We start from the raw sequence: 27683 nt of genomic DNA, 5'->3' as shown, positions 1-27683 counted from the left end.
AAAATTTCCCTTGTGGTAGTCACTCTCCCTTCCTACCCCCAGCCCCGAGGAAACGCTGATCCACTGTTTGCCTTCATAGTAGGGCCTTTTCCAGAAATTTCATATAAACAAATTGTACATTAGTTTTCTGTGTCTAGCTTCTGGACCTTTGAGGTTCATCCATCTTTTAACCCATATCAATAGTTTACAGCTTTTTATTGCTGAGCAGTATTCCATGGTACGTATGTGCCACCTTTTTGCTTTTCTGTTCCCCAGGCAGCAGACATTGGGTTGTGTCCAGTTCGGAGCTATTGTAAACAATGCTGCTCTGAACGTTCATGTGCAGCTCTCTGGAAATAGGAGGCCTGTCCGGAGAGTACCCAGCCATGTACTGTGCAAAATAGAGACATTTATTGATGGAGGTACAAGGAACATTGTGTATAGGACAGCGTTGCCTCAGTCCCCTTCAAAGTGGGCACCTTGGGACCCCCTACAGTTCTCCAGTCGCGATCAGCCGCCCTGTCATATTTTCCGGAATCTCATTGACGGTCTGAAATCTCTTCCCTTTCCAAGATCACTTTAGTTTGGGGAAAAGCCAGAAGTCGCAGGGTGCCAAGTCTGGGCTGTAGGGGGACTGAGTCACCTGGGTGATTTGATGTTTTGCCAAAAAAATTCTGCATGAGACGTGATACGTGAGTGGGCGCATTGTTGTGATGAACCTGCCAGTCACCAGGTGCCCGTAGCTGCAGCCTCTGAATCATCTCAGCAGTTTCTGCAGAGGAATGTTCAAGCTTAACACAAAATTTGATGCAGATTCGTTGCTCTACTCGCTCAGCCGTTTTGAATGCCATGGCCACACAGCACATATGCTCGCTCAATGGCATCTACCGGGCCCACTGCCTAGTACCGTGAAGTTCTCATTGTTCACACATGTGCATTCCAGTCCACTCTCCTTGGCTGCCAGGTTACATTGATGTCAAGGAAACTGTTCTTATATTAACAATGGCTGGAGTTTTTCTGGACAGACTTTGCATGTTTGCATTTCACTTCAATTTTTTAATCCTTTTTTATCCTTACCTGAGCACATTTTTTCATTGCCTTTTGAAAGGGGGGGCAGAGACAGAAATAATCAATGTCAGAGAGAAATGTCAGTTAGTTGTGTCTCATAGGCTTCCCAGCTGGGCATCGAACCCACAACCTAGGTATGTGCCTTGATCAGGAATGGACCGTGCGACTGTTTGGTGTAGGGACTGATACTCCAACCAACTGAGCTACACTGGCCAGGGATCTTCAGATCAATTTTAACTGCAGGGTACTGGTGGTGGTGGAAACGACTCATACAGCTGAAGGGAGAGAAAATGTTTAATCCACAGTGGTTCCTCAGCACCTCCTGCGCACCAGGCACCGCACTAGGTTCTGGACACCCTCACCCGTCCGAATCCCTTCTCTGCAGGGCCCAGGAGTGCTGGGCCTCCCAGCGGGGAGGCACCTCAGGCCCTGCTAGGTATCTAGGTATCTAGTCCATTGCACCGGGAGGAACCTCATTTTTTTTTTGCATGAACTCCAACTTAGGGTAAAAGGAAGGTTTGATGGTCTGCTTTAAAAAAATAAGTTTATCTTTCTTTTAAGAATAAAGTGTCTGCAACTGTGCGTAAGCATAAGCCTTCTTTTATCATTCCCCTGTCACCAAAAGGTTTCTTTTCTTTGGCTAAAATTTCAGAAACTGCGTAACCAGCAATATCTGATTGTAATAGGGCACCTTTGATCAGATTTCAGGAGCCTAATCCATGTCATTTCCCCTTGACTGGCCTTGGAAGCCACTCAGTTGCAAACTGTAACTGGTCTCCCAGTGCTTCCGAGTGACGGCTGTCTTGTTGGAGTGGCCTCCCCGTGCACAGGAGACACCCTTCTCGTCCCACGGACACTGAAGTGCACCACGCTCACAGTCACTTTTCTCTTTCTGAAGTGGAGCGATTTTATTTAATGTTTCTGCAAGTTTATTTTAAGAGCCACCCTCCCTGGCTCCCTGTCGTCGCAGGGGAAAGGCATTCCCTGCAGGGGGATCACACGAGCAGCTCATTCGTGGAAGAGGCAGACAGCAGGTGCAGGCCTAGGGGAGGAGCCCCGAGGCAGGCTGTGCCGGGAAGTGGAAGTGGGAGGGAGGGAGTGGGGCCTGTGGGCATACTTACCTTGCACAGAGCAGCCGCATGTGGAGCTGTGTCTTGCCCGGGGTTTGGGTTCTGAAGTTAACGTAGTGTCACCTGTATCTGTAATTCCCCTTGAAAGTCTCTTCCATTGTCCTTGGGTGCACATGATTTTGTGCATACAACCCATACAGAAAATTATATATTTAAATGTTCACTACATAGAGTAATGTATATAACAGAAAAGATGACAAAATGTTATACACCCTGCATACATGTTTGTGCAAAATAAAATTTCATAGCACACTTTAAATTGCACAAACAGAAGCTGGGTGCACATGTCCGAGGTAGACTCAGACATGTTCCCTGTGGGCTCAACCCATGCTGGCACATTCTGAGCTGTGTTTGGGGGCATCCCTCCCCTGGGAGGGGCGGGGATAACTGGGGAGCCGTCCTGGAGAGGGAGGCCGGCGGCAGAGTCCTGGATTTAAAGGAAAACGTAGACTGGCCCTCACTGGCAAAACCCAGCATTTCTGCGAAGGGGACTACCATTGGGTTCTAAGCGTGGTTTTGTCTGTAAGCTGCCTTCAGTTATACTTAGTATGTTATTTGGAGTGGTCGGCGGACTGAGGGAGCCCATTATGGAGTCGGGGGGAGGGAAATCCCGTCTTCAGCTGCTCCTGGCACGGACCCCAACTGCCTTACAGACATGTGCACGTCAGGTGCTGCCCCTCTCCCCGGCTTCCATGTGCATTGTTTTTTTAAGTGAGAAAGGAGAGTTGCTCTTTGCTTGTCTCCGTCATGAATTACGGGATATGCCTGGAAACCGTCTTGCTCCACATCCTGAGCCGCTTTCCTTCCCTTTCCACTAGGCCGTTCAAGACACAGCAACATCCAGAGCCATGCTGTTTGGGACCTCCGCCCTGATTCCTGAAGTCTTCGCACACTTTTTTAAAAGGTAAGACACCGTCAAAATCCTTATAAAAGCGTGTCAAATCTGAACACGGTGGGAGGGAGGGGAAGATGCTGCTTCCGTGGTCTTCCTACTAAACACTCTCATTACAGTTGAGACAGTGGGATTAATTTGGGGCAGGCGTGCAAACCCAGCTGTGTCTATGCCAACACATCTGGCACGTAGCCCAGGCCCTGTCCTCAGTTAGCTCTGTGTTCCTGGGCATGTCCCAGCACCTGCTGAGGCATGTTTCCTCACTTCTAGAACGATGGGTTTGGATGATTTGCAGGTTTTCCCAGCTCTGATGTGCTATGAATATTGCCCGAGCCTCTTTCCCCGCCTTCATTCCAAGCACGTATTAAATTAACTTAAGTGGCCCCAGATTCGGTAGACTGTCATCCCTTTCGAGAAGCGAGAAATGGCCTGTTGGGAGAGGGCCTGGGGATCAGCCAGTCTGCGAAGCTCCAGTTGCAGAAACTCAGACCAGGAGGGAGCTGTGCTGGTTTGGATACCGGGCACGGGCAGGATGCAGAGCCTACGGCCGCTGAGCAGAGGCTGTAGTGCAGGGAGAGCCTCCCCTCTTCTGCCACACGCTGGCTTCTTCATGTTGATGAGGGATGTGACTGACACCTCCTAGCTATATCCTCACAGTGTCCTGATAAGAGCTAAAAACAGTAAACCCCAGGGGAGGCAGGAATGTCTTCCACTCAGTTCACAAACTCCCAGGGAAGGGTTCTGTTGGCCCACGTAGGGTCACCTGCCTGTTGCTGAACCAATCCACTCTGTTCAGTGTAGTGAGCTAGGAAGCCCCTGCTAGAACCATTTTTCCATGAAGTAGCCGCATCCTGGGTGGTGCCAACTGGTACTTCCTTCCCACAGCCGGTCCCGCTGGGTGGGTATGGAGACTTAACGCTCAGTCAGGACCATCCTGGACCCCTCTGACTGGCCTCAGAGCTGGCTCCTGGGGGTGCTGGGACCCTCCGGTCTGTCCCTAGATGCCTGTGTAATGGCACTAGCCGCCTGGTGGGGAGCAATGGTCCTTGTTTCCCAGGACCTTGGGGTGCTCAGCAGGACCACATGCCATCCCACAACCATGACAGTATCCGAGCTAGAGTGACCTCCACCACCGACTCAACCCTTTCGTTTTGCGCCCGAAAAAACCCAAAGCTCAGAAAGGGTAAGTGACTTGCCTGAGAGCACCCAGTATGTCCGGAGCAGAACCCCAATCCCCCGCTCCGACCCCAGGACCCCAGGCTCTGACTACCAGGCTGGGGTCCTTTGCATCTTCCCACACTGTTTCTCACACTCTCAAAGGTCAGGGTCAGCATGTCACATCTGTGTCAGGTAGCCCCCTGGTGAAAAAGCGTGGGCCCTAGGGTCTGACCTCTCACTTTCGAGCTGTGGGATTTTGGACAAATGACTTACCACATTTTGCTGTGTATTATGCACTCCCCATCAATGATGCGCACCTACGTTTTTGTGTGCATTATACACGGTAAAATACGGTAAGTGGACACCTGCTACCTTCTCCTGTTTATGTGATGGAGATGATGGCAACACAAACCTCATAGGACGGTGGAGCAACCCAGTGAGCAAATGCACATGAAGTCCTTACTCCCGGGCCTGACGCTAGTGAGCAAGGCAATCGGCCGTCGGTGGAGCCGGTGGCCGACGCCTCCAAGAAGCCCCACAACCTTGTCTCTTACAGGACCCAGTTATTCGTGCGATACCCGCATTCCTTGTGGACCTTGAAGCTGTCTTGTACCATCCTGGTAATGGGAGTGATGGTGCCAGTGTCTTTTAGTGTCTTCCCCAATATCGAACGGGTAAGTGCCCCCCGTTTGACTTTCTCTTAACAAGTAACTTTCTCTTCTCATTAGAGTAAAATAAGTTATTCTCCTAAAAAACCTGCCAAGTTTACAAAAGCATAAAAGAAAATAACATTATTTACATGTAATCTCCCCCCCACCCCCGATCCTTTGTGCCGTTTTGAATTCTATTTTTCTTACCGGTAAATCAGAAGCATTTTTATGGGATATTAAAAAACACTTTGAGATATTTTGATCTGTTCTATGCTATAGCAGCACCTCATCTCGTGGAAATTTCTGCAGTAATGGGAATGCCCGGTATCTGTGGTGGCCAGTACGGTAACCAGTAGCCACATGTGGTTACCGGGCACTTGAAACATGGCCACTGTGACTGAGGAACTGAATTTTAAATTTAATGTAATTTTTTAGAAGATTTTGTTTATTTATTTTTAGAGAGAGGGGAAGGGAGGCAGACAAAGGGAGAGAAACATGGATTGGCCTCCTCTCACAGGCCCCCAACTGGGGACCTGGCAGGCAACCCAGGCATGCGCGTTGACCAGGAATCAAACCAGTGGCCTTTCAGTTTGCGGGACGATGCCCAACCAACTGAGCCACACCAGTCAGAGCAATTTCAATGTAATTTTAACTTAAGTACTCCCATGTGGCTAGTGGCTTCTGTATTGGACTGCACAGTTCTGTAGACTAGGATATACTGTCATTTGTGGTGAGTGAGCCTGCTGGGCCCAAGTTCCCAGCTCCTCCATGACTTTGGTCAACTTGCTTCAACTCTTTGAGACCCAGTCTCTGAATCTGTTAAAGAGAGAGGACTATAATAGTATCTCTGCGAAGGGTTGTTGCTGGTACCCAGGACATTATCGATGCTAGTAGATATTAGCGATTTCTGGCATTTCTTGTCTGAAAATTTCCAATGCTGGTTTGTCACTGAAGTTAAAAATCAGTCATGTCCTCAGAGCACTTACAAAAGTAGATTTACAGTCAGGAGTATACAAAAGTTTATTTTTGTATTATTATTTATTGTATTATTTTCTATACAGACAACTGTAAACCTACTTTTGCTCCACCCTGTATATTTATGGAATGCTTTTGTTCAAAACCCAGATTCTCTAAGTTTGGTTTTATAGAATCGTTAATTCAGGCAACTTTGCCAGCATATAACAGAAGTTTTACATAATTTAAGATAGTTGCACCCTGACTGGTGTGGCTTAAGGGGTTTGGTGTCGTCCTGCAAACTGAAAGGTTGGCAGTTCAATTCCCAGTCAGGGCACATGCCCGGGTTGAGGGCCAGGTCTCCATTTGGGGGCGCAGGAGACGCAACCACACATTGATGCTTCTCTTCCTCTCTTTCTCCCTCCCTTCCCCTTTCTCTAAAAATAAATAAATAAAATCTTAAAAAAAATAAAGGTGGTGAGGGATGGGTAGAGAGAGTAGCTTCTCATTAAAACAGGTAAAATAGAAAAAAAAAATTTTTCAATCCTCACAGTCCCCTTTTAGAACAGTTTGTCACAATAAGATTGCAATAAAAGCGAACCCTTTGCAAATAATAACTTCTGATTCCATTAGTGTTCAGAGAGTAGAGCGATGGCTTATCTGCAAGCCAGGTCATTTCCAGAAGGTTTTAAATCTCATGGGATTGGCAGATCGTTAATAGTTAAAGCTGAGTGATGAGTACATGAGGGCTCATTATATTCTTTCAGCATTTGCTTATATTTGAAATATTCCAGAAGAATGTTTTTAAGATGTTAGGTTCTATTTTTTTTGTTCTGAATTAGACATCACTGAAAAAAAGTTGGACCGTAAAACAAATACTTTCTGAAATTAAAAAAACAAAAAACAAAAAAACTTGGCTTCTAAGGCAAGAAAAGTTCTTAATATAAATATTAAGAATTTAACTGTGTTTTTCAGATACAGTGCAGTAAACTTGAAGAGGAAATTCAGTCTGCAACAGAAGAAACAGAACTCTTCTATAACAGAGGGGTATAGGGGTGAGTTTTAGGTGAATTCATTTGGTTCCTGCTCGAAAACCTTCCTCTCAAGGTTTCGGTTTCCAGAGCTGTGCCCGAGGTCTCCTGGAAACCCCCGAGGTGCCTGCACAGACAGGATGGCTTACAGTCACACATGCCAAGACCTTGTCTAGGCTTGTCATGCCTGCGGTTTTTGAGCCTGGATGGAGGAAGAGAAATGGCAGGCTGTCCTGTCTGACCTGCTCCCAAGGGATTGCTATGGGTGATGTTAAGGTTCAGTTTTCAATTTGTCAGCCTGTGAAAAGACACTGAAATTGTTAATAAACTCGTATCAAGTTGAGTTTTTGAAGAAATGAAAGGTCATCGAAGCCCATGGCACAGGCATTAAAATTGATGGCCCCTTTCGAGGTAAACCTGAACCTCTGGTGAGCAACCCCCAAAGCAAGCCTGTTACTTCCATTTTGCACAACTACTTGAAATCTTTGCCACCCAGCTCCTTTCTCCTCACTGGCAAGCGACCCTGCTTCCTGCTTCACAGTAAAAACCACGGCTCTTGGCCCGCCATGGAAGCTCCGGGCGCCAAACCTGCAGACCCTCCTCCACCCGCACCAACCTTCCCTCCTCCGGGCAAGGTCGGCTGGCCCCTAGGTTCCCGGCTCCTCCCTTCTTTCCTCAGGGCCTCTGCCTCCAGCCACCTCTGTCTGCTTAACTACTTCTTCTTCCCAATAGTAGTTAAACTGCTTGCGTCACCTGCCTCATTGAAAAAGTAAAACCCTTATTTGTAGCCACACTTTTTCCAGGACTGTCTGCCCTCACTGTTTGCACCCCACCTTCCACTCAGCTGAGATGGCGGGCATCCACGCCCCACCCAAACTGCTGCCGCTGCCGGCTGGCTGAGTCCCCAGTCTTTGGGCTTGCTTTCCCCGGGCAATAGCTCACATCTAGCTGCACCCTGCATTTTGCCATTTGGGTGTCCACTTGAGACCTCCCGATCGCAGGAAATGTCACCACCACACCTGCATCAGGCAGGATCATTGGCGGCACCCTTATTCCGCCCTCCCCCTACTCCCACTCAGCAGACTGAGGCGAAGCCAGCAGCTCTAGAACTCGCTCCGTGGCCGCTGCTGCTGCCCAGCTCAGTCCAACAGCACCCCCTGCTGGTACTACTCGCCTTACTTGTCTGGTTCCCTCCCATCCATGCTCCAACCTGCTCTTCTAAAATCACACCTGCTCAAAAGCCTTCAGTGGCTTCTCAGAGCTTCAGGTTATCAAGTTCAAATGCTTTGCCATGCAGGCAAGAGCGTTCGCCTTACTCACCTCTAGCAGCTCCCTTTCGTCACTCTGGAGCAACGTCCAGCCCCTTGTAGGGGCTGTTCTCTCTCTGCTCTGGGCCTTCACACCCGCTTCCCTCTGCTCTGGACTAACTCGTGCTCATGCTTCAGGTCTGATGTGGGTGTCAGTCACTCCCTCCAGGAAGTCTTCCAGGATTCACAGCACTGAATCATGTGCCTCTCCTGTGCTCCCACTGCACTTGCCACACCACAGCACAGGCCCGGTGCCCCTGTAGACTGTCCCTTGAGGGCAGGAACTGTCTTGTGCATCAAGGGAGCCCCAGGACACAACAGTGCTCTGCATGAAGTATACAAACATTTGCATCCTGGAGGAAAGTTCCCAACACACTGCCCCAAATCACTGAAGAGTATCTCTGGCTTTTCAGTTTTCCCTGGGCCGGAAAGATCATAAAAGGGTTTCACAGCAAACAACCTAAAAGGACAAAATTAGTAAAATTGACCTACCAGGTGACTCAGGATGGCCCCAGGCCTACAGTAAGCAAAAGAACACCATGTGGGAAGGCTCCAGGTGACGGCTTCCCCACTGACGGAGGAGAGTGGCTGCGTGAGGGAGAGTAAGGGCAGGGAGATAAGGAGCCTTCATTGTCTTTCTTTAAGGTTTTATGTACGTATATATATTTGAGGGGGAGGGAAGGAGGAAGGGAGGGAGAGAAACCTCAGTTGTTGCCTCTCGTATGCATCCTGACTGGGGACCAAACCCCAACCCAGGCCTGTGTCCTGACTGGGAATCAAACGGGTGAGCTTTCGTTTTGTGGGACGACACCCTGGTCAGGGCCCCCTTCGCTTTCCAAGAGGCCTTTTAATAAGGTTCCCCAGCACATCGGCAGTTGACAAAAAGTTGTTTTAGGGTTTGTTTTGTTTTGGTTTTTTTTTTTTTGGAGTTGGAAGAGAGAGAGGGCACAATTTTTCATCTGCCTAAAACTTTGTTATCAAAATATTTCCATTTTATTTCTGCATCATACATTTGTAATTTTTTAACAACTTCAATCATTAGCTAATATAGTAATACAAAAATGAGCAAGAAAAAGATGTTAGTATTCATTTTCATAAAGTGCAGATTTAATTTTAAATCATTTGCCTTAGTAAACAAAATCTCATCTCAGGTCCAGCCCTACCCAAGGAGGGAGGGAAAGGGCTATTTTAAACCTTTACTTAATAAAAGTCTAACACCAAGAATAAATGAAAGATCCAACAGAGACAAGATTTTTTGCAAACATTTTCTGGGTGAAACTTCTAAGGACAACAGTAGTGACTGTAAAATAACCTGTCATAGTTAATATGGATACATATACTAATATAACAAGGACATAACTTAGACCTCCATGCTTACTTTACAATTTTTAGGTCTCCAATTATGAGAAAGGTACACAACTGAACAGGAACAGTTACCTTCATATGTGGCCAAGTTACTTTTACTGGAATTATTTGAAGACATTCTCTGGTTTTGGCCCTTGCAGGAAGTTAATTGTCACATTCCTTTACCAATTATGTAAAATTGCTAGTTCAGTTATACAGACATTTATATCCAAAATAGGCTGCTTATTTTACTTTGCCATAGAAGGACCGGCATCTTTTTCAAAATAATATTGCTAGCAATGAGGCTAACTGAAGAGGGTTGATGGCTTCAGTTTGCCACACGCTCACCTCTGGGACAGTATAAATACAGATTATTAAAGTTGTCTGCTCAAGTATAAAATCTATGCAAAACCCTCATAATATAGGCAAAATGTTCAAAGGCCAAGAAAAAAAATTATCTTTTATAAGAAAGTGCAATTTCAGGGTCTTTTGAATAATCTAGACGGTCCTGCAGAAAACTTAGTAGTTTGGCTCAGAAAGTAGAGTTCCTCATGAGGAATTAAGGTTCTTCCTAGAAGAATACAAAGCAAAATTTCAGGCAGCTTTCTGAAAATAAACCATTTGTTTGTGGTACACAATGAGACAAACTGGAACTTATTACAAGGAAGGCGTCTGGATCTGCTGAGAGTTACACAGGAACTGGGCAGAGCTTTTCCCTTGTGCTCCAGGACCTCGGCCCTCTTCTAACCTATCGGTGGGGTTACAGCACTTTGACCCTGACAGTGGGCATGAAGCTGATCAGGTAAGAGAAAATCAGAAGCATTTTCATGTGTTTCAGTGCTTTTCAGGTCAAATCTCAATACTTTCAAATAAATCATTAAAATAATACCATTTTCTTTGTTCCTCCGTATTTTACAACACAGTTAATGGATAATCATGGTCACAGAGCTCTGTGTCAGTCCTCAGCGATACATTCAGACACACGGTCAGATCTTCAGCATTTGTTCCGCTGCAGCAAGATGGTAAAGAAAGTTTTCTGTCGCTGGTGGAAATCGTCTTTGCTTCAGTGCCTCCAAATTGAGAACTAGCTTTTCTCCATCACCTGAAACTTCTGAAAATGGTGCCAGATTGGCAAAGATTTCTTTTGTTTTCAGGGAAATATCCTTTAATAAGAACAGGAAAATATGCAGTATGTTAGCACCGAAAAATTTGAGTAGTTGTTGCATTATAGTAGAATTCTTCCTGCTATTTTTAAAAGTTTGTCAGACTGACTTTACTTTTTAAATTAGGTAAAATGAAACAAAATAGAAAAATCAATGTCACAGATAATTCTTTTCCTTTTGCCATTTTTAAGCATGTGATTTGGTGGCATTAAGTACGTTCGCGGTGCTGTGTGGTGATCCCTAACTCCACTCAGAGCTCTGTCTTCATCCCACATGGAAATTCCATTCCCCTTAAATAAGAGCTCCCCACCGCCCCTCCCTGAGCCCCTTGTAACAGCCATTCTACTTTCTGCCTCTGTGAATCTGCCTGCACTGAGCACCTCACGTAAGTGAAATCATACAGTATTTGTCCTTTTGTGTCTGGGTTATTTCACTTCATATAACATTTCCAAGGTTCATCCATGTTGTAGCATATATTAGAACTTCACTCATTTTTTAGGCTGAATAATATTCCACTGTATACATACACCACATTTTGTTCATCCATCCATCAATGGCTACTGTTACTAGTGCTGCTGTGGACAGGGGTGTACAAACTACTCGCTTTTTCAATTTCTCTTGATAAATACGCAGGAGTAGAATTGCTGGATTCATGGCAATCCTATGTTTCCCTCTCTGAGGAACCGTGCTATTATTTCTAGAACAGACCTCCTCCCAGAGTTCTCTTCCGCCTGGGATAAGAAACCCGGCATCTGCCACAGGGGCTTTATTCCTCTTTGTCGACTGACACTGCTTCGCGGGGTTGAGGACTCACCAGAGCTCACATCAAAGTCATGTCTTTTTCTTGCTGTGCTGACATCATTAACCCATTCAAATATTTTTGCACCCCTACAACATGCTGGGCACATTCATCATAGATTATACCGAGTCATCGTGTATCATGTTTAGTCCACGAAAAACACCGTAATTCAGAACTCAAATTTACACGTCACCAATACTGTGAAGAGTATTTTTACTATCATGTTGATGGAAGGATCCACAGAGCAGGGGCGTCTCAATGTTCAAGTCCTCAGGACAAGACCCACCCACACTTCTGGCCACGGCTGGACAGGCCACCAGCACTGAACAGAGAGAAGAGCGGCGCTGGCGGGTCCCTGTGAAAACCTGCAGTGCCTCACCCTTCAGCAACCTCTAGCTCACATGTCACTTTCTCAGAGAGCTGTCTGATCCCCTGTCTAATATTTTCTCCTTCAACCCCTTGTTTCTGTCACAGCATTTGTTTATCACGGTTCACAATGATCTTGTCACATATTACTTCCTATTCACCTACTCCGCTAAAATACAGGCAGTAAGGGCCGGGACTGTGCTCACCGCTGCAACTGCACTGCCCTGTGCAATGCATGATGCATAGTGAGTGCTCAATAGATACTGCTTAATAAATGGATTAATGAAGAAAAGAGCGAGACACAACCAGATGAGTAGGACCTTCACATCAGAGGTGCCTCCCGGGTGCAGACAGGGGGAGACAATCCATCGAGGCCCCTGGCCCCCAGAGCACGAGACGGGTTAAGATGAGGCAGAGCCTGAGAGAGACGAGGCTGGAGATGTGTCCGTGCAGGAGAGGAGCGAGTTGCTGGAAGCACACAACGCAAACTGGCGGCAGACAGAAGGGGCGGGCGCTGGCAAGCTGCGGTGCCAACGAGGGGCTTTTTCACCAGACAGGGAGGCGTGAACAAAACCCACTCGCCACCCCCCTGTGGGAAAGGGGAGAGGAGAGGGTCCACAAGAACTGTTGTCAGATGACAGACCCCACAGAGGAGCTAGCCCTGCAGACTATGACACCAGGGTTTGCTGAGTTTGGCAGGCGCCTGCATTATTAATGTCCTGGAGACGATAAATACATCAAAGCTGGACTAAGACACTCTATCTGGTCCCCATGCTCAGTAACAACCTTCTGCCTTCAATTTGTTTCTGCATGAAAATTCCGCCAGGAGGAAAGAATGCATTGGCCAATCCAGAACAGCATTCCAGACCACTTAGAAGTTAATTTCTCACCATAAATGCTTGGCTTCAGCCCGGGTCCCTGTATATACCTTGTCCTCAGAGCCTGACCCAGGGGGCCACGGCGGCCCCTGCTGCTCACTTCCAGCGGGTTCATCTGCCAACCCCCACGAGCACTTCCCAGTCACTTCCCTCTGCCATGTGCACAGCAGACAATAAGCAGCTCTGCGCACCTGGCCCAGCCACGCTAGCCTAGGGCTCAGTCCGTAGATTAGGGTCTTACCTGTATAACTTGGCTGTCAGATTTCTCTGGATCTTCTGCAGACTGAACAATTAGCTGGCCAACTTCTTTGTGCAGTTTGCCCATTGTCATGGCCTCTGGTGAGATTAAGAATATGTTATGTGAATATTTAGAAGTTCACATAATAAAAATTCACCATGCCATCTATCTGAAAACCTGGAAGATCATACAGAGGGAATTTTCAAAAAGCAGCGGAGAGCCCACCACACTTCCATCTCATCGCTAAATACAAACATGACGACATGCTAGGTGGGGAGGGAGGCATAATCACGATTTCCATCCTTCATGTCCAACTGAAAACATGCCAGTGCCAAACCAAATTTCTCCTTCATCTCTGCCTGATAAGAGTTCCTATTTTTTTTCTAGACAACACCTCATGAAAGCTTCTGACTACAAATGAGTTGTGAGTGTACGCCAAGAGCCTGACTTTCCTGTCCAGGTCTTCACAGTTAAGAATTCAAGTTTATCTTTCTGGCGGGAAGACTGTGAAAGAGGTGCTTCCTGTTAGTTCTGCAGAAGCTGGCTGAACATTCAGCGTACAAAGGCTCTTAGAAACGAGCAAAGGAAGCAGCCCAAGTTGCATTAATTATATACGAGGGGGGAGCCCCCCCGAAAAAGAAGTATCTTCTGGAGGGCAGGCTGCTTGTAGTACAGGCTTCCCTTCCTAGGTGCGTGTTCTAGGAACCCAACTGTATCAGTGGACCAGTTGGCGTTGTTGAGAGGCTGTGTTCGGCTTCAGCAAATTTTTTTGGAGGACCCCCTCAGCACATTTGCCCATTTCACCATGGCTGACTTCGAAGCACACTTGCCCACACCGCACTGAGTGTTCAGTTTCTAACCAAAAAATGGCATGACTCCGGGCCCCACCCTCCCTATTCACCAGATCGTGCCCTGAGTGACTTTGTTTTCCCTGATGAAAAAAAGTCCTCGAAAAGAAATGTTTTGCCGATGTTGAAGAGGTAAAACAAAAAACAGCAGATGCACTAGAATCATCAGAATCAACAAACTCGAAAACCATTCTGAGCAGTGGAAGAAAAGGTCTTGATAGGTGCATTGCATCAAATGGAGAGTACTTGGAAGGTGACTGAAGTTTAAACATGTAAGAATAAATACACAGTTTTTTATAAATTCCATGTTCTGGGTCCCTCGTCGTGCAGTGCCACTTTCTGCAGCGAGGAGATTAACAGGAGTTTCTGCTCGTCACCTCAAGGCACAAACGTGGATGGTGCTGACTGGGGTGAGCCCACTGTACAGACTCAGAGGAAGAGATGGCAGTGAGGAAATGGCCACCCGCTCAGCAATTTAAGTGGCCGCGGCTAGTTTTCTATCATTTTTGGGTTACAAAAGGTAGTGGATGTTTTCATGTTTAGAATTTTTCACCAGGAACATGGATTATATTTGCCACTCTAAAACCAATGAAAGAAAACTAGTCCTGGTTCTGTTCATTTGGAGTTACTGGATAAAATCTCATGTAAAAAGAGTCTATCTAACCAAAACCCCTAATTAGCCAGCATTCAGCTCTTCCCTCTTTCAGAGTCATAGTCGACCCTTGTATAAATATCTACACACTCTTGGATAAATGTCTACACACTCTTTATACTGCTTCCTCCAGGGCCTGGACTTAATGACTTGCTTCTAACTCATAGAATACGGAGGTGATAGTATGTGACTTCTGGAGCTAGGCCACAAGCAGGGGTGTCCAACCCGCAGCCCACAGGCTGCACGCGGCCCAGGATGGCTATGAGTGTAGCCCGACACAAAATCGTAAATTTACTTAAAACCTTTTTTTTTTGCTCATCAGTTTTCATTAGTGTTTGTGTGTTTAACATGTGGCCTGAGACAATTCTTCTTCCAGTGTGGCTCAGAGACACCAAAAGGCTGGACACCCCGGCACAAGGGGTACTGCGGTCTCTTCTCTCTGTCTTGGATCACTCACTCTCGGGGAAGCCAGCTCTGAGGTCACGGCAATGCCCAAGCTGCACCCTGTGGAGAGGCCTCAGGGAGAGGGCTCCAGCTGACAGCCACGCGCGTTAGCTGGGCGGTGGGCCTCCAGCCCCACTTGAGCCTCCAGATAACGGCAGCCGTGGCACGATGTTGACGGAAACCTCAGGGGAGACCCTGAGCCCAATCTCCCAGCTAAGTCAGTCCTGGATTCCTGACCCACCAAAGCTGTGAGGTAATAAATATTTGTTGTTTTGAATCACTAACTTTAGAAGTGATTTGTTATGCAGCAGTAGATAACTTAACACACTTTAAATAGAAAGTGGAAAAACAAATGAATAGACCATCTCATTAGCATATATTGTGCAGCATAAGCATCCAGGATGTATTACTAACGTGGCCAGGCCTGAAAGAATAAATGCTGCATTTGAGACACGAAAAAAATCCCTCCAGCTTCAACAGAGCAGTTTAAGAAGGCCCTCAAATATTAGTTTTAGAGAATCAGCCTAAAGAAGTCACAACTGCTTGCCTCCTGTCTCGTATCAACGGAACAGACCAGAGAACTAACCTTTCGCAAGCGGAGCAATGGTGATCTCACTGTCTGCCAGGTTCACAAACACATCATAGAGGTCTGATCGGTTGCTCACCTCCAGGTCTACAAATCCAGCAATGTAACCTGCATTGCAAAGATGACCAACACTACTGGGCTACGAAGAAATCATACTGTGAACACATCACACGAGAACTGAGTCGAAAAGCTGCTTTTTTTCACTGCCGTACCTACTCAGGGTCATTAGCTGTGCCCTGTGGCATTCATTAAGACTACTCTGTTGTCCATTGCCCCAAGCAACTCACACATTCAAAAGGTTGCAAAGCCAGACTTCAGTGTCAAGGAAGGAGACTGAAGGAAAAGCATTTACTTTTCAGTTGTTGCTTTACTAGGGGCAAAAATGACAGACAGACAGAAGGTAGCAAGGATGCTCTTGATAACTGTTCCCCCTTCAGATCTTTGTCTACAAGGAATCATAACCAAACAGCCCTGGCTGGTGTGGCTCAGTGGACTGAGCATTAGCCTGCATACCACAGGGTCGCTGGTTTGATTCCCAGTCAGGGCACATGTCTGGGTTACAGGCCAGGACAACCAGGGGGTGGGGGTGTGTGTGTGCGTGACCAGTCAATGTTTCCCTTTCTGCCCTCCTTCCCTTCTCTCTAAAAAAATAACAAAATCTAAAAAAAAGGTTAACATATAAAGGGCATTTTAACCTTACATCTAAAGAAAGTAAAACAAAAAATCTATGGCTTTACAAAGTTAGGATTACTGTAGACATAGATAATACTGCATTATTAAATTATTCCCAGAATCTTATTTAAAAATGATTATACAAGTATAAAAACATCATTTTAAAATAATTTTGAGAAAAAATATGACAAGACGCAAGTCAAACTCTAAATCAAATCAGTAAGCCCTGACTGGTGTGGCTCAGTTGATCAGGCGCTGCCCTGCAAAGCTGAAGGTCACTGGTCCAATCCCTGACTGGGACACATTCCGGGGCTGAGGGCCCAGCCACTGGCTGGGGTACATAGGAGAGACAATAGATGTTTCTCTCCCTCTTCCTCCTTCTCTTCCCCTCTCTCTAAAAATAAATAAAATCTTAAATAAGTAAATAATCACTAATAAGAAAACTTTGAGATGAGAACTTTACAAGTTAAAAATAAGTTGTATTTTGGTGATGGCTACATAAAAATGTTAGTGTACTTAATGTCACTGAACTACACACTTAAAAATGATTTAGATGATGAATTGCGTTACGTGTATTTTACCCAATTTTTTTCTAAATTCAAGGTTTTAAAAGGAGGAAAAATCGGTTCCATTTACCAAAGTAAGAACCAATCAGTACTCTCCTTTAGAATGCACACACACAAAACTGCACAAAAACAAACGAACAAACAAAAAAAGCCCCATATCACAGAACCAAACGACAGCCGCAGTGAAAGCCCAGTCCCTGTCCTGCGATTCCGTGGCCCACCTGTGCACATCTGCAGCGCTTCCAGCTCATCGGCATTGAGGTGCACGTACGAGTGCAGTATGGTCCAGTCCTGTCGATGCCACACCAGGGCAGGCAGAGTCCTGGGGAAACAAAGCGAGAGCTCACATGGCTGCTGGCCTGCCCCTGAGAGACTCAGCTGCCCTCTTCCCTCTTCTTCCAGGAGGAAAATCGGGCTGTCACAGGCAGGGGGGAGAACCAGCCGTAAAAGGGCTAACACCTCCAGACTTCAAATGAAAGGTACACAATGTTTTAAACTCTGCTTTTGGTGCCAGATTAGCTACATAAAGCCCGAGATGAAATTTCAAAAGTCCTCCTTGGCAGCAAAGAGAGACGCTGCTAAGGTTTTCCTCCAACAACCCTATTGTGCTGACTGCTATGGAGAAGGAAACTGCACATTCACTCCAGAGAAGGCCTGTAAGCAGGAAAGTGTCTCATTTCATATTTAATTCCAGTCAAACTTGTAAACCACTTTGTGTTTATTTATACAAAATAGGTTTCCTCAAAAATAACAAACAAAAAACAAAAAAACCTTCCAGTAAAACAGCTACTGCAAGATGTGCTGAATTTGTGATTTTGTGAACTCCCTGGTGCCTTGTTACATGAAGCTCTGGACACTCCAGTTTTAGTAGCATAAATGTAGAGGGGAAGGATAATGGGGTAGAAAAATACAGGGTTTTGAGTCAGAATGAGCGGGGTAAAAATTCTGGCCCTTTCACCTAAGACCTGAGGCAACTGCTATCACAACAATGATTATTCCTAAAGTGCACACTATGGGCAAGGTACCAGCGAAGAACTTTACACAAACTATTTTCAATCCTAAAAACAAGCTTATGAGGTCAGTATTATCTTCATTTTACAGATAAAAAGACTGAGGCTTGGAAATACTAGTACCCTTTATGTGGACACTGATGGAATAAATTGCCTTCCCAGGATTTTCTTCTAAAGATTTTATTCATTTATTTTTAGAGACAGGGGAAGGGAGGGAGAAAGAGAGGAAGGGAAACACTGATGTGAGAGAGAAACATCAACTGGTTGCCTCTCATATGCACCCTGACGGGGACCAAACCTGCAACCTAGGCATGTGCCCTGGCTGGGAATTGAAGGGGCAACCTTTCACTTTGCAGAATGACACCCAGCCAACGAGCCACACTGGTCAGGCCCTGGTATTTTAACCCAGGTCTTTCTAACTACGAAGCCTTTCTTCTTTCTTTTATCTGACCGTTTAGCCTCCCTGAGTCCTAATTTTCTCATTAATAATACAGGGTAATAATACTTGAAAAGTTCTCATCATAAATTTAAGGTATCTTATACAATGCCTGCCACATAGTAAATACAGCATAAATGCTAGTTCTCCTTGATTTTAAAAAAGAATGTAAGAACAAGTTAGATTAGCCAAAAAATAAAAAGAACAAAATAAACGTATTTATTGCAAAAATAAGAGAAGCCCTGACCAAGTGGCTCAGTTGGTTAAGCACCGTCCTGCAAAGCAAAAGGTTACTTGTTCAGTTCCCTGTCAGGGCACGTGCCTAGGTTGTGGGCCCCATCCCCAGGTGGGGCACATGCAGGAGGGAACAGATTGATGTTTCTCTCCATCTCTTCCCCTCTCTCTAAAAATAAATAAATAAAATCTTTAAAAAAAAATAAAAAAACAGTCTGTAGAAAAATTGAATGGAAGAAACTACTTACCTAAACAGGGGTCAGGAAAATATGACCCATGAGTTGCCGCCTGTCTGTACACACAGTTTTACTGGAACACAGCCATGCTCACTCACTCACCTCCGGCTGCTTTTATGCTACCCATGACAGCTGAGTGGTTGGGACAGAGACCGTATGGGCTACAGGCCCAAAATATTTCTTGCTCTAAAATATTTGTATTTTTAAATTTAAAGAAGTATCTGTCCAAACTCAGCGGCCTTGAATCGTTAAATCTCAACTGGACGATTAGCCCTGGCCAGTATGGCTCAGTTAGTTGGTTAGACATCATCTGAGAAATCAAAAAAGGTCACCAGTTTAATTCCAGGTCAGGGCACAATTCTGGGCTGTGATTTAATTCCCATGTTGGGGCCCATATGGAAGGCAAGGCAACTTTCTCCCTCCCTTCCCCTCTAACATCAAAAATTAAAATTTTTTTAAAAATATAAATTTAAAAAGCAAAAAAATTAACTGGACCGTGAGACCAAAATGGTACTTCATCCCCAGACTAACATATTCTATTTTTACCAAATGTACAAACAGAGCATATAGTAATAGTAACATCAAGGGCCCCAAACTAGCTGCCAGCAAAGTTTACATTTTTTAATGATTAGAGAAGATACCTGGTAAACTCCTGGACAGCTTCTATTTTGGGGTGATAGACGACAATTCTTTTCTTGAGCATCAGTGCTGTATGTAAGATAATAGTTTCCATTCCAAACTGAGATACAATGTCTTAAAACAAAAGAAAGTATAACATGACTGAATTAAATGTTGCATAAGGAAATAAAGTTTATATTGGAAATAATTCTTGTCAAATGAATGCAAAATTGTTTTCAACACAAAAGGTAAGTTTAGATAAATGCTGTAAGTACAGAAGCATCTTATCTGGTAAATACGTCTGCTCCCCAGGATGGGCGCCACAGCTGCCTACGCCTGCCCCCCAAAAGACTCATTATGCTGGATGCATAAAGCCAGACTCACAAGAAAGTGGAGTAAATGGTATGAAGGGAACCAGCATCTTTCTGTGTCATAAAACCTTAAATTTTAAAAATTGTTCACTAACAACCCCCCACCCACCTACATGTCATTACTGAGTCTTTTTGATTTTAGTATCTGTGCTGCTGAGGCAAGCACGTCAGTCCTTTTGGGATCGCTGCGCAACACCTAACACCTCCACAGGGATGCTGAGGAACCACGGAGCACAGGGCACCGGCAGTACAGACAGACAGGCACTGTGGCGGGAGGAGAGCAGAGTGGGCAGGGAGCTCCCTCTCCTCCCTTTGATAAGGACCCAGGAGACTGTGGCTTAGCCCCGAGCTGTCTTTGCTATTTTGAGTTTTCCAGGTAGGAGATAAAGGCTGGAACAGGATTAGAAGCCTGGGTCAGGGGCTTGAGCTCTCCAGATGGAAGAGTTAATAACAGCTAAGAGCTAAGGAAAGAAAACTATGGAAGTCAGGGGAGACCTGAACCCACGAAGGGCAGCTCGCTGGTGAAAGAACAGTTCTATACTTAAAGTCAGATTTTTTGGAAAGGAACATCACAAAAGTCTGCTTTCCTCTGACAGAATTCTAATCAAATAAGAAAATGGAGAAGTTGAACTCTCCTATACAAAAAGTAAATATGTAGATAATATATGTGGAAAGATGGAAAATCAGAGTCTACTGACAGATTGTCCTCGGCTTCAGGATTTTGTCATTGTCAGGATGAAATCATCTGGGATGGGTTTTTGTTTCTTTTTTCTTTTTTTTTTACCTTTGACAGAGCCCGCAAGGTATGCCTTTCGAGCACTAAAGTCCTTGCTGAGGAAAGAGCCATTTTCTTCACTCTGGCATATCCCCTTTGTAAGAACTGCAATATAACTCTCCATCATTTTAACTGGGCTCCCATATTTCAGGTATATTCTGTAACAAAGGACAAAAAGCAATCATGCTTTTATTTTGCATGAACCACATGGAGAAATGCACCAAAGCCAGGCATGGGTACCTTCTAAAGAATTGAGGCCAACTTGCTAATACACTTGTGAATGCCTGAATTTTTTCATTACATGATCATTTAAAATTTTAATTTAAAAATGTATCTTAAAAGAAACACTTCAGAGACCTTCGGCAATTCTTTGAAGCTGGCTCGCTCTTTCTATCTGGGAGAGCCTGCGACAGCCCACTCAGGCAGGAGAACGAACTGCGGGCTTTCTGAGGCCCCATTATTCTCAGGAGCATCGTGCACTTATCTCTTTTTATGTGTTACATTCACAATGGGGTTCTTAGTCATAACTCTGTTTTATTGCTGGAATTTCCTTTGACAAGAAAGGAGGTTTATGCATTGTTCATAGAGAAAGCAGTAATTAGTTGTAGAACCTATATTTATTATCAGAGTTCCCAGAGATAACTATATTTATATCATTAAGAAATCCAACTCCTTTAAGCTTCTGGTGATAAATGCACGCTAGATACATTCATCAAGTTAAAAACTTCCAGAAATTGCTGACTGGAAACTGGCTCCGTTTATAGCTCGCACGTGAAATCAATCTCCCCCCCTGAAATCTCTTCCTATGAGTAACTAAATCTAAATTCTGCTTGGAAAGCAGAGCTGGGTCTACTTGGGCCTTTCAGCAGCTGAAGAGATTGAAAATTGGAAAGAAAATAAAATCACTGTTTAAGAGAGATCACTTGAAAATTATTATACTTATTGTATATTAAGTTTTATTAAGATAACGAAAAAAAGTGTTTTAACTGCTTACCAAATTTTGTCAATCATCACTGTTTTTTAATGCAGAAATTGAGAGAAGAGGGTAGAGAACAATGACTGTGGTACCCTAACATATTTATAAAACACAGGTAAGTCCACGGACTCATCCACATGCTTATGTAGGAGGAAATATCTCAGTTGGATACAAAAACAGGCCTAGGAAATGCCTTGGGGTAGAGGGTCAAGAGGCTGGGAATAGGGGAAAGGACGTAGTTTTCACTGTACACCCTTCTGTATCGTTTGTATTTTGTATTAACTATGCACTTACATTACCACCACAAAAAAAATACAGAAACCAAAAAGCACACCATTACAATTATAAAATAGAAACAATATACAGTAATGGAGAAGAGAAACGTAAGAAAGGTAGTAGGATAAAATGACTTCCAATGTGACAACTGTGGGCCATGAGAGACTAAACAGAGGGAAGAACCCCCCAAAACTACTCCATAGTAAAACCACAAAGCACAAGCCAGGGGAACGTATCCAGATGGTCACCCACAAGCTGTCACACCTGGCCTGGACAACCGACTCCAAGTGTGCACGAAACCCTGTCCCTACCGGGGCCGCTAGCTGAGGGACCAGAAGAGGAAGGGGGTCATGGCAGCTGACCTGTATCCCTTACAGGGAATGACCGCCACCCTGCCTGACGCGGGCCTCCGCTGTGCCGTGAGCCGCATGCTGGGGAACGAACGCCTGCCTGCCTCTCTCACCAGAAATGGAAGGGAGCACGTCCACGGATACCTTGCCATTATCAAAAATTGTCCGCTTAATCACTATGGTATACACCTGAAAGTAATGTAGTATTGCATATAATGGAAAAATAAAAAATTATTTTAAAAGTGTTGGTCTACGTGCACATGCACGCAGACACATGCGTTCACAGGGACGAAGTGTGCGTGTGCACACATGTGTGCATGCACCTGAGTACACGGGTGTGTACACACGTATGGTCAAGCACGAGAGTTCGCTAAGGGGTAGGAGGACGACGAGGTGGCTGGCAATAGCTCAGAGTCCTCATTCCCCTTGCATTGTGGCAGAAGCAAATCTAGAATGCGCCAATGCCATGGCACCACAGACGCAAGAAACCTTCTGGGCTTCCTGCCGGTCCGGCAGTGGGGTCCAAACTAACCTTCCCTCTGGGCCCCAGAACATTTCACAGTGAATTCAGTTAAGTAACCTAACCCTGACTTAAGCGAATGAAACGAGAGTCCAGTGTTTGTTCAAAACCACCTTTGCAATGTTTTTAGTTCACAGCTTCTGGACAGCATCTCTTATAGCAACAAGTCTCTCCTTGTGTAAGTACCACATTAACAGAGAAATGTTTATATTCCACAGTGAGCCATATACCTGGAGTTTATCTTATGATGGCAAGAAGTCTTTCTTATCATAGCTGGCTGCAAAAACAGTGAAACTTCATTTTGTCAAACTACAACCTAACTGAAACTCTTAGGTAATGAGAAGGTATTTTTATGCTATGCCGTGTGTTATGTGTGCACATAAAAGTGGCAAAAAGCAAACCATTTATTGGGCTTATAGTGGGAAAAACAAAACTTCCCCCATTTTCACCCCCCATTCCCCGCCCCAAACTACTTACTGGGTGTGAGCCTGAGAACTGAGAGTAATACATATTAGACTTTCAAGTCTATCTAATGACAACAATATTTATTAAAAACAAAAAACACTAAACAAAACCCTGCAAAAAGTATTCATTATAGAAAAAGCCACCATTCTTAACACATAAGAAAGATTCCATGAAGTCTATTAGATTTACTTACTGAGGCAAGTACACTGGTGTATTTTAGATAAATTTTTTTCAACAGCTAGGATGAAACTAAAGGAGTCTACTTGAATTGCACTTAACCAATTAATCAGTTTTTCAGCTTCTCAGCATTCCAGCTAAGGAATGTTTTCCTGTGCTTTCAGTGTAATTCAAAATGCTCACTAACTCCCCTCCAAATGACTCCCACACAGAGACCTGGACACGTATGAAGCAGCTTGCCCCTTCATACAGCACTTCACTTACCCATTCTGCTCAGGCAAGTTCTGGACTGGAAATGAGGAGAAATAGACCAAAAATGGCAAGTGACTCAAAACACCCAGGAACTACACTAGTTGTGCAAACTGCTTTTTCTCCTCCTCTCTTCCATTTTCCCAAATAAGAGGAGCAATATCATTGAAGCAGAAGAGAAAGTTCCTCTTTATAAAACAGCTTTCGAAGGGCCAATAAAGATTAAGTTGGCGAGACAAAGGGCTGAATTCTGCTTCCTCGATGTAGAAATCTGCTATGTAACTACTAAGATCTTCATTTTTGTATATTAGCATTTAGTACAGTTTTCATACAGACCTACACAATATCCTAGTGAAGGCGGCATATTTCTCTGGGTTAAAATCTTTGGCGGTCAGAACAATAGAAAAATGAGTCACCTGTCCAAAAGAAACAAAAGTAAGTAAACTTTTTAAAGATACTTTACTAGAATTAACTTTTATTATTCTATCCTAAAAAACCTCTTGTACAAGATGTACCAGCATTAAAAGAAGAAGACCAAAATATAACAAAGTCCTCAATTGTTTCTTTATACATTTCTATGTATATCCACAAATATAAAAAATTATATGTAACTGTACATATATTGAATTTACTACATAAGAATGTAACACTTTATTTTTTCAAAACAAAAACATTTCAAATATAAAAAATGTGAATTTTTATTTAAAAGCCCTTAACCTCATCAAAGCAGAACTAGGTGTGCTCTATCAGACCTACCACTGTAGGAACTATTTCTCTTTAATGAAATAGCAGGATAGAAAACCACAAAAAAAGGTCAGTAAAATTCTTACAGTAAAAATTATAGAGTTCCTGAAATAGTTTATTCTCTGTGGGTTGCTATATAATCTAGGGTGCTGTTATAATAAGCTTCATTTTTTTATATGCCTCTATCATCATAAATATAAATTTCTGATAATCATATATCTATGATTCCCACTGATGAGACAAAATTTAGAACTTTATAAAAGCAAAACATTTAAGAAATACTTTCAAAAATCATATCTTGAAGTGTAAAATCTAAAATCTCGTTATTTTTCAAATTTGAAAAACAGATTTGAAATCACTGTTGCTGTAATTTGGCAGTCTGTAGTGTAAAACATAATAACTCTCCCTGAGGATACATCAAAATTTTTCCTCAAAAACTTAATGAACATAAACGAGAGATTTAATAACAGGTGGAAAACTATCTTTCTGCAAATTTACATTTTCTAATTATGAATCTCTGTTTTGTCTTAAGCCTATAACAGTTTCTAAATTGTTGCCTTCCTGTTTTTCTAAATGCAGTTCCTTAAACTGCTATCTTGGATATGCTTCATACAGTCAGGTTATTGGCTCTAAAATTATCCCTGAAAAGGTAAAAGAATCCTCCACTCAGAAACATGCTAGGAACCCAGCCATTGACTCCCCAATATTCTTTTCTTTGAAAAACCCTGCTAGACGTTCGGGATTGGGAAGCTCACAACAACCACATAGTGGTTTTCAACCTGTCACATTGATCCTGTCCATATTAAATGACACAAGAAAAAACCTACTGAATACATGAGTTTCCTTAATTATCCTTTCTATTCTTAGTATAGCCTCACTATCCATAAATGAATAAAAAGATTTTCCTAACTAAGTAAAGGACAATTATATCCTCTACAATAGTTTTTAATGATGGAAAAAATCCTTCTTCACACTTTTAATCAGAGTCATTACATTGAAATTATTTCTACATTTCTCCTCCATCAGTGTATAACCTGAAAAAGGCTTCCCTACACCAACAACAGGGTCAGTCATGTAACACACCCAATGAAAACCATATTTAATGTTTTTCAAGTGAATTTTGAATAATAAAATCTAAGGCTAAGAGTTACTGAAATAATCTTACATCATTTCAAATATTTTTGGTTTTTTGACCTTTATGCAGTCATACCTTTTTCAAAACTGAAGAATCTGGAACTTCAACTGTTGTGATATAAAACCATGTTCTTCTGTACTGACCAAAGACGAAGGGATGGAGGAGCTTGTTTTCATCTGTAAGGCAGCATTTTCTCAGCAGCAGGTTCCTTAGAGTAGCTGTCGTGGAAGGATAACACCACACCCACAGAACTTCTCCATTGGTGTCCTTTTCTACGGTGGAAAGATGGTCACTGTGAGAATGTCAAACAGCAGCAAGGGAGTGAATTGATTGGTTACTCAGAAGCACTTAGCGGAATCACTTTTAACATCCCATTTTACAAAGCAACCCACAGCACGTGAGGCCCCCAGTTCCCACCTACCTCTACTGCTCACATAACCTAGCTTTCCTGACCTTGATTTTTAGGCCACCTGAGGAGATCATGCTACATACTGATTGTACACATTTTCTATTTAAAATTTTAATAATAATAATAAAGTGTATCCAGTCACACATGTAATATCATCATCAAAATAAACACCTCAATAACAGAAGCAATCTATTAATAAAAACTCCATGCAAAGATAGCCTAAATTTTAGAAAGTTATTGCACATATAGCAGTAAGAATCTAGATTTTGATCTATAGACTTAAAAAACTTACTATGGAAAATGTCAAGTGTATAAAAAAAGCAGAGAATGAAAAATTCCTCCTCCCCGTCACTCAGCTTCAGCAATTCTCAACATCTGGCCCTCCTTGTTCATAAGGGGGAAGGGCATTTCTCCTCCCCTTATTTTGAAGAAAATTCCTTTATTTTTCAAGTCAACATGGAAAATTAAAAACTGCTGAATTGAAAAGGATTGTAAGCCATCTTTTTCTTCACTGTTACCAAATAAAGTCATAGTGTAACTCTGCCTTAATTCAGAAGTACTTCAGGCAGCACTAAGGTGCCCAAGCTACTTAAGCTTTGCTTTGAAGCAGTTTTAAAATCACATTAGAAATCTTCAGATGGGTACGAGATTTATCAGGATGATCACGTAGTAAGTTGTGTAATGTCTAATCACTGGGGTGTACACCTGAAGCTAATATATGCCATCTGTAATTGAAAAATAAAAAAATGATTTAAGAAAAAAAAGAGAGGAATACACGAAGCCATTCCCACATAAAAGCACTCATGGAGACACTTAAAAGTAATCAGTACATTTTGCCAGGTTTTTCTTAACCCAATGTTCTTGTACATTTGGGATACAGAGTACCTAGAGAAGTTTTGTAAAAATCTCAATAGAATAATACTTTTTCAAAGGGCAATGGCACACAGGGAACCAAGCAACCCCGTGCTCGCTGCCCCATGTCGAATGAATGGTTCCTTGAAAACACCCAACACTGAAACACTGCGCACGGCTCAGACACACATTCTGGGCTGCCCAAAGGTCCCAACGTACTTCCTCATCCTCAAAACCAACGGCATCCCACCCAGCGTGCTTAAGCAGACACCCGTGCTACGTGCACAAGCTTTATCGTACGATGCAGGAGTCCTCCACTGGCTGAGGCTGGGGCGCGGGGGCTAGACTGCAAGGGTTCCAATCATGGCCCCGCCACTTTGTAGCGTGCGTCGGTGTACAAGTGACACCTGGGGCCTCCAGCTGCTGCTGGGTAAAGTGGGTATCAAACGTTACTCACACCCCTGGAGCCGAGGGGAGAGTTAAATGGACATAATCCACGCAAAACGCGCAGTACCCGGGGCCGGTGCAGCCGGCCGCCGGGTCTCGAACCGCTCGATCACATGATCCAGGCCAGTCGGGCGCCGGGCGGGTAGTCAAGCCTGGTTCCCCCACCCTCTAAGGGGCCCCCGGCCCTCCCCCCTCCCCGCTGTGGCGCCCGAGAGCGGTGCTCGGCCCCGTCAGAGTCCCGCCTGAGCAGAGGCCCCCTCGCAGACGCAGGAGCTCGGTCACCCTCCATTCCACGCCCAGTCTCGTCTGCCGCCCGGGGCGTCCAGGAGGAGCTTCCCTCGGAATTAAGAGGCCTGGGGGATCCTTCCGCCCCGCCGCCCGACCCCGGCGGGCGCCACGCGAAGGCGCGGGCGGAAGGGCCCAGGGCCGCTGGTCGAACCCCCGCGTCGAGGAGGTCGGGCCGCGCAGCCCTCCGCCCAGGCCCAACTGGGAGGGGATCGCGCCCTCCCCTCCGCGAGCGGTGGGATCAGGGTCCGCCCGGGGCCCAGGCGGAGGCGGAACTGGGGTGCGGGCCTGTGGGACAGGGCGCCTGCGTCCTCACCAATCAGCCCGACTCCGAGCATCAGCTGGGTGTCCGCCACCTCAGCCGCAGCCATCTTCCGCCGCCGCCACCGCCTC

The 27683-nt window shown here is 44.5% G+C and overlaps 2 protein-coding genes across 6 annotated transcripts in view; one reads left to right on the top strand and one right to left on the bottom strand.

The window, feature by feature from the left end:
- The window catches only part of SFXN4 (sideroflexin 4), a 21421-nt gene extending 10871 nt beyond the window's left edge, over positions 1-10550 (top strand). For 2 of the 3 annotated variants that reach the window (XM_054581594.1, XM_054581592.1), the window contains 3 exons: positions 2996-3081; positions 4784-4901; positions 6807-7222. In XM_054581594.1, coding sequence (XP_054437569.1) covers positions 2996-3081; positions 4784-4901; positions 6807-6884 — 282 coding nt within the window. In that variant the 3' untranslated portion in view covers positions 6885-7222. Of the gene's footprint in view, positions 1-2995; positions 3082-4783; positions 4902-6806; positions 7223-10436 lie in introns of those variants that run through there. The other variant, XM_054581593.1, reaches the window with a different exon arrangement.
- DENND10 (DENN domain containing 10) lies at positions 10500-27683 on the bottom strand. Of its 3 annotated transcripts, XM_054581589.1 has the most exons (9): positions 27607-27683; positions 25373-25569; positions 23755-23834; positions 20415-20563; positions 19283-19394; positions 16947-17047; positions 15488-15595; positions 12961-13055; positions 10500-10676 (listed from the first exon to the last, which is right to left on the bottom strand). In XM_054581589.1, exons 1-9 carry the CDS (start codon positions 27659-27661, stop codon positions 10500-10502), a joined length of 1074 nt encoding a protein of 357 aa, XP_054437564.1. In that variant the 5' UTR covers positions 27662-27683. The 3 variants fall into 3 exon arrangements, with proteins under 3 accessions (XP_054437564.1, XP_054437565.1, XP_054437566.1); XM_054581590.1 differs by lacking the exon at positions 23755-23834 and having other exon boundaries at positions 25373-25589; positions 27607-27681; XM_054581591.1 differs by lacking the exons at positions 23755-23834; positions 25373-25569; positions 27607-27683 and adding an exon at positions 23434-23469.

The sequence above is a fragment of the Pteronotus mesoamericanus genome, unplaced genomic scaffold (genome assembly GCF_021234165.1).
Source record: "Pteronotus mesoamericanus isolate MK-2021 breed Mesoamerican mustached bat unplaced genomic scaffold, CSHL_Meso_final contig_657, whole genome shotgun sequence".
Lineage (NCBI taxonomy): Eukaryota > Metazoa > Chordata > Mammalia > Chiroptera > Mormoopidae > Pteronotus > Pteronotus mesoamericanus.
Note: the sequence above shows the minus strand (reverse complement) of the source record. Positions and strands in the feature narration are given on the sequence as shown.

Coding starts and splice junctions, on each gene's coding strand:
- DENND10 (XM_054581589.1), bottom strand. CDS start 27,661: ATGGCTGCGGCTGAGGTGGCGGACACCCAGCTGATGCTCGGAGTCGGG. Junction 17,048..19,282: donor GCTGTCCAGGAGTTTACCAG/GTATCTTCTCTA, acceptor TTGTTTCCCCAG/GACTCTGCCTGCCCTGGTGT. Junction 10,677..12,960: donor CTGACAGCCAAGTTATACAG/GTAAGACCCTAA, acceptor TTCTTATTAAAG/GATATTTCCCTGAAAACAAA.